General features: G+C 51.0%; 1 protein-coding gene across 1 annotated transcript; it reads left to right on the top strand.

Annotated features, from left to right (window-relative positions):
* Nucleotides 1-448: 448 nt before the first annotated feature.
* BBS10 (Bardet-Biedl syndrome 10) lies at nt 449-5224 on the top strand. Its single transcript, XM_060191351.1, has 2 exons — nt 449-664; nt 1612-5224. The coding sequence occupies exons 1-2, from the start codon at nt 480-482 to the stop codon at nt 3584-3586; spliced, it is 2160 nt and encodes a 719-aa protein (XP_060047334.1). The 5' UTR covers nt 449-479; the 3' UTR covers nt 3587-5224.
* The last annotated feature ends 1492 nt before the right edge of the window (nt 5225-6716 follow it).

Raw genomic sequence — 6716 nt, 5'->3', positions numbered from 1 at the left:
GTAATGTGCGCTCAACCAGGTGCGCCACCTCCCGGCCCTTAAACTGTGTCTCTAAAGCAAATCACCTACTAGCATGGGGGCTAACGCTTCCCATCTTTCGCCTCCTGCTAGGGGGGCGCGGCGCCTGGGGCTCGGCCTCCCCGCGCATCCTACACCCCAAAGCTGCCTTTGCGGGGAGCCATTCAGGTTGGGCTTCCTGGCAGAGTCGTGTTTGACACAGAGCCGACCGCAACCGAGTTTCCCAGGGACCCCAGAGGGAGGGCGACTCCCGCTCCGAGGACGCGCGGCCCTTTCTGAGCCGGGCGCTGCGAATCCGCGGAGCTTTCCCACGGAGCACGCAGGAAGAGCGGCCACTTGACCAATGAAGAAGCGGGGCTGTGAGACTTCCAGTGCTGTCCCCGCCCCTTCCGCTTCCTGCGGCGCTCGCCACACCCCTCACAGCTCGCGGCGACTGGGAGCCGCGGGACCCGCGCGAGGCTATGGCTGTCTCGTTGTCGGTGAAGGAGGCGCTGCGGGTGGTGGAGGTGCTGGAAACCATCGTGAGCAGCTGCGTGGGGCCGGAGGGGCGTCAGGTGCTGTGTACGAAGCCCACGGGCGAAGTCATGCTCAGCCGGGACGGCGGCCGCCTGCTGGGATCGCTGCACCTGGAGCACCCCACTGCCAGGTACGGCGTCCCCAAGAGGGGCCCCGCGACCCCACTCCCGGGACCACCCCCCCCCCGCGTCCTCACACCCGGGACCCCACGTCCACATCCGAGACCCCGCGTCCTCACATCCGGGACCCCACGTCCTCATCCGGGACCCCGCATCCCCACATCCAGGACCCCGCGTTCTCACAGCCGGGACCCCACGTCCTCATCTGGGACCCCACGTCCTCATCTGGATTCCCACGGCCTGCATCCTGTCGCTGTAGCTGCACTGCAGTAGGCTGGGGAGAGGGTGGTTTGCGGAGCAAGTGCAGCCCCCGTGTCAGCAGGAGCCCCCGCACCCCCGGAAGCGATAGCAGCCAGCAGGTCCTCTGGCCTGTGTGGCGGTGGCAATGCCCGCAGACTAGCGGTGCAGGGCAGGGCCTCCGGGCTGCGGTCTCCTTCTGCCTCTAACTCTCTCTCAGTCTCTGTCTACAGAGAAGCAGAGAGACTGAAGGGCCGGCGGGGCGTCGATCTCATGGGACGCCTCTGGCTGTGGAAGTGTGGCTTCCCTGGGCTGCTAGGACGCCGGCCCATTGAGATTGCCGAGTTGCTTTCCTTCTCGTTCATTCATTCCCTTACTGTTTCTGTCTTTCCCTTTTTTTTTTAACCTTCAGGAAACAGTTAATACCTATATTTCCTTTAAAAAAAATTTATTCATTTTTGTTGCCCTTGTGGTTTTATTGTTGTAGTTATTATTGGTGGTGTTATTGATGTCGTTGTTGTTGTACAGGACAGAGAGAATGGAGAGAGGGGGGAGAGAATGATAGACACCTGCAGATCTACTCCACCTCCTATGAAGCGACTCCCCTGCAGGTGGGGAGCCGGACCGAACCGGGATCCTCATGTGGGTCCTTGCGATTTGCGCCTGCACTTAACCCTATGCGCTGCAGCCCGACTTCCTGTCTTTCCATTTTGTCTCCCAGGATGATGGTGTCGTGTGTTTCCAGTCATCTGAGGAGAGCAGGCGATGGTGCTAAGACGTATATTATCTACCTCTGCCACCTGCTCAGAGAGCTGCACGCGGCCACAGACAAAGTAATGGGCTCACTGGGCCAGGCCCACGGGAAACACTGGAAAAAGTGTTGCCAGTGGAAACTCATCGCCCGAGCTTGCCTCTCCTTTCAGACACAAGTACTAGACTGCGTCGTGGACCAGCACTTAAAGAAACACTTTTTATCCGTGTTTTCTTCCCCTAAAGAGAGGACCTTGTGCAGAAGCTCTTTGGAGTCGCTCTTTGAAGCGTATTTACGAGGGAGAGTGGGAAGAAATCATCACGGCTTTATCTCACAGCTGATAAGTGACTACCTTTTCAAGTGTATGGCTCACGAACGTGGATTTGAAGAAGTCTTCGAGTTAGTGGATGACTGCTTCTTAGAGTTGAGCATCGGTGTCACCGGCCTTCCCGTTACAGAGTCCAAGGTTGTAGCTGGGCTTGTGCTCCACAGAGACTTTTCGGTGTACTACCCGGTGGAGGGGGACATGAGGCTGGTGGTGGTCAACGAAGCCATCCATCCACTTTTCTCATCTTCTGAATCAGAGTTCATCGTGACTTCGGAAATCCAGTTTCAGACATCGCAGTTTTGGATTATGGAGAAAACGCGAACAATCATGAGTCACTTACGAAGTCAGAATGTCCACCTGCTCCTGTCCAGGGTGAAGCAGTCAGACATGGTTGTTTACTACGCGGGACTGAATGGTATATCTGTGGTAGAGTGTCTGTCATCAGAAGAGCTTTCTCTTATCCAAAGGATCACTGGTGTTTGTCCCTTTGTGCCCCCTCAGGAACCTTCACAGTTCGGAATCTCTAACACTGCGCTGGTGAAATTCTGTACGCCTCTTATCCTTAGATCCAAAAGGTACATTCACCTTGGCTTGGTTAGCAACTGTGCTTTTATTCCGCACTGTGTAATCCTTTGTGGCCCAGTGCAGGGGATGGTCGAACAACATAAGGACACTTTCCACGGAGCTTTCAAAATACTTCAGCAGTTGTTTAAAGACCATCATCTCAATTACATGGCACAAGCCAATGACCAAAATTGTTTACCAAGTCACCTTATGTGTAAGAACAGTAGAGAAAGTCATCAGGAGCCAGAGTTTGTTCATGACTCACTACGGAGGCCTTATCAGGAGACAGTTGTGGAGAACAAAGAAAAACTGAGAAAGCCACAAACGTGCATAAAAACACATTCAAACCCGGTAGGTCCAAATATAGAATGCGAAGCATACAGCCCAGGTTCAACAGCAAAAGAGATACTTACAGATGTCTGTCAGATTGATGGGAGACTGAGAGGTTTATCTCCAAACAAAACCAGGATGATGGACAACCCTAAACCATGGACTGAGAGTCATTCTCCTGCTATCGCAGCAATGGAGACCTCCGCGATGGAAATTTCTTATGAAAACTCACAGGTCACAAAAGATGCTGGAAACGGGACTGTGTCATCCGCGAGGCTAAAACCAGTGGAGACGCCTCTTGCCCCCAGTAATGACTGTTTGCCGTGTATACCGGCAGGCAGTGTTTTACCAGTGGGTGGATATTTTGAGATCTTGCTGCATTACTATCTTCTCAACTGTGCTCAGAAAGGTCGGCAGTCAGAAGAAACCAGGGTGCTGAGCAAGATAATAGCTAAAGCACTTTTAAGCATTCCCAGAATCTTGTGTAAGTACAAGAAAGGAAAGCACAGCTTCCCACAAATGTACATGAGAACTGCCCACACCCTGCAAGCAGGTCAGCCCATGAGCAGCTCTTCCACAGGTTTGGAATCGGTGGCCAGTAAATACCAGTTACTGGCTTCAGTCCTCCAGTGCTTGACCACGATTTTAACCATAGACTTGGTGATCCCTGTGAAGAGGCAGCCTCGGGAAGTCTGTGATCCAGATTCAGAAGATGAACTCTGAGACTGGAAGTCTTTTACCAACCCGGGCCTTAGCCAGCTCACGAGAAGTCAAGCAGACACGTGACCTCCGATGCTCAGGCCGCTTCCATCCAGCTGGGAAAATGGGAAAATGGCATCGTCTCAGCCTTCTGGAGAACGCTGAAGGACAGCGGATAGCAAAGCTCAGGCAGTATTGGACTCGGCCGGAGGAGGAAGCCTTCCAGATGGGGGAGAGCCAAGACCAAGTGTCATTCTTCCCTTCCTCTTATCTTGGTATCACAGCTCTGTGTTCGTCTGCACTTGAGGGAGGGGATTTCTTTATATCGCTTCTGCAATCTCTTCCCCCTTGTTTTTCTGTAATTTGCTCATAGTATTTGATTATTGTTCTTGTTTTTATTTTTACCGGAGCACTACTCAGTTCTAGATTATGGTGGTGCTGGGGATTAGAACCATTAGGATACCTCATCTCAGCTTTGGACAGGGTTTGCAGAGACCTGCCTATTTGTGCTAAAGACATTCTTTGCCCGCCATAAAACAGTGTGTGTGTGTTAGAAATGTGACTGTAGGCAGCTGGATAGGCAGCTGGAGCTGCTTTTCGTTGTCTGTAGTTAAGTTCCAGTACAAGAAAATCACATCTAGTAACTTAAAAAGACAAGACCTCGGGGCGCCGGCCTAAACAGTTGTGGGGTGTAATAAATCCAGAGCAGTTATGATGCAGGCCCAGCAAGACAGGCTCGGTGGCCGCCGGCCGAGATGGCTCATGGCTGTGGCCATAGGGCTGGGCGTTTGAAGCTAGCTTTACAGAGCTGAGCACCTGGCTGAGCACATGTTACAATGTACAAGGCCCAGAGTTCAGGCCCCAGTCTCCACCTGCAGGAGAAAGCTGGGTGTGGAAGGTTTCACACAAAGGCTGGTTAAGTGGTGTTGGAGGTCTCTCGGTCTCTCTCCCTCTCTTTGATGTTTTTATTTTATGTGCCAGAGCAATGCTCAGCTCTGCCTTATGATAGTGTGGGGACTGAACCTGGGACTCGGAAGCTTCAGGCCCGAGAGTTTCTGCAGACGGTTATGCTATCTACCCTTTCCCTGTTTCTCCCTCTCTATCGTCCCCTTTTCTGTCAAGGTCTAGCTGTCTCTATCCAATAAATATAGCTATAATTTAAAAAGTTAAATGAAAGTGCTACTTACATGAGAGAACCAGAGCGTCACTGCCACATGCGATGCAGGGGCTCAGGCCTGAGGCCCTGCCCTCTCTTGCAGACCCAGCACTCCCAAGCCACTGATTGCTTTCTCTGGCAGGATGCTTCAGCTTGCTGCAACTGTTTGTCATTTGGAGTAGACAGTGAAAGAGACCAGAGCACCAGAACTTTCTCTAGTGTGCTGGGGGCGTACTCGCTATCACCATCAGAGCTCATAGTAATAACTAAGTCAGAAAGTATTTATTCTTGTAATAAGAATGGTTATTCTAATGTGAATTTACAAACGTTTCTATTATGAAAGTTTACAGATGTAAGTCATGTTCTTGCAAAAGTAAGGACAGTGTCTTCTGCTTCTGGTACTTCTCTATAATAGCCAAGGCAGTACTTACGGTGTTTGTACCAAGAATTCAGAAGTGCTTGTTGAATAAAATTGTCTTTAATATGTTCTCCTGAGTATAACTCTCCAACTTAGTAATTCAGCGTCCTCTTAGAAAAGATTTGGTTTGTGACTTGGGAGGTGGCATGGTGCATAAAGTGTTTGACCCTTGTTTTTTGTTTTTGTGTGTTTTTTTTTAAGGGAAATTTTCAGGGGCTTTATATTTAGTAATTTCATAATGACTAACAAGATTACGGGATAAGAGGGGTACAATCCCCACCACCAGAATTCCATATGCCCCCCCTCCTCCTTCCACTAGAAGCTTCTCTATTCTTTATCCCTCTGGGAGTATGGACCAAAATTCTTTATGGGGTACAGAAGGTGGGAGTTCTGGCTTCTGGAATTGCTTCTCTGCTGGAGATGGACATTGGCAGGTGGATCCACACCCCCAGCCTCTTTCTCTTTCCCTAGGGGGGCAGGCCTCTGGGGAGGGGAGGACACATTGGTGAAGCCATCTGCCCAGGGAAGTCAGGATGGTGTTATGGTGGCATCTGCAACTTGGTGGCTGACAAGCAGTGAGATATAAAGCAGAGAGGGGCTGGGCAGTATCACACTGGGTTCAGTGCACATAGTGAAAAGCACAAGGACTGGCACAAGGATCTCGGTTCGAGCCCCCTGCTCCCCACAAAGCTGGGTTCAGCCAATGCCACGTGAGCTGGAGTTGAGCAGTGCTCTGGTGAGAGAAAAAAAGGAAGGATAAAATGAGAGGACAAGGTGACGTAGGCCCTGAGGGGCCCAGCAGAGGCCACAGGGCAGATGCCACCCACTGAGCAATACTGCCAGCACATTTTTAAATATTTATTTATCTTCCCTTTTATTGCCCTTGTTTTTATTGTTGTAGTTATTGTTGTTGTTATTGATGTTGTCCTTAGATTGAACAGAGAGAAATGGAGAGAGATGGGAAAGACAGACGGGGAGAGAAAGACGAACCAGGATCCTTAAGCCAGTCCTTGCACTTTGTGCCAACTGCACTTGACCCGCTGTGCTACTGCCCGACTCCCAGCACGTGTTTTTGTTTTTGTTTTTAATTTTTTAAAATTTATTTGTTAATGGATAGAGACAGAGAAATTGAGAGAGAAGGGGGAGATAGAGAGGAAGAGAGACAGACGCCTGTAGACCTGCTTCGCCACCTGTGAGGTGACTCCCCTGCATGTGGGGAGCTGGGGGCTCCAACCAGGATCCTAACCGGTCCTTATGCTTTACGCCACATGCGCTTAACCCACTGCGCTACCACCCGACTCCCCCACCTAAGTCTTAAAAGCCATTCAGTGGCCACCTCTTCCAAACCCAGAAAGGGACAGGCACACTTGTGGATTTCTTAGCATTTTGTGGAGAAAACAGTGACCTAAGATTTGAGAGGAACTGTTTGGGTCCGATAAGTCGCTGGATTGTGGACAGGTTTACTGCCCATCCGGCAGCCTGTGGGTGTGTGCAGCTGCTCAGGACCTGGGCTCCCAAGCATGGGCAGGGCAGAAAGCAGCTGTTCAGGAGTTTGGAATTGAGCTTGGACACTCTATAAG

The sequence above is a fragment of the Erinaceus europaeus genome, chromosome 5, assembly GCF_950295315.1.
Source record: "Erinaceus europaeus chromosome 5, mEriEur2.1, whole genome shotgun sequence".
Taxonomy (NCBI): Eukaryota; Metazoa; Chordata; class Mammalia; order Eulipotyphla; family Erinaceidae; genus Erinaceus; species Erinaceus europaeus.
This window is presented reverse-complemented; position numbering and strand designations above follow the sequence as displayed.

Excerpts from the sequence above, each read along its gene's own strand:
- BBS10 (XM_060191351.1), top strand. The coding sequence starts at position 480 with ATGGCTGTCTCGTTGTCGGTGAAGGAGGCGCTGCGGGTGGTGGAGGTG. Across the intron at positions 665-1,611 it reads CTGGAGCACCCCACTGCCAG|GATGATGGTGTCGTGTGTTT; the intron begins GTACGGCGTCCC and ends TTTGTCTCCCAG.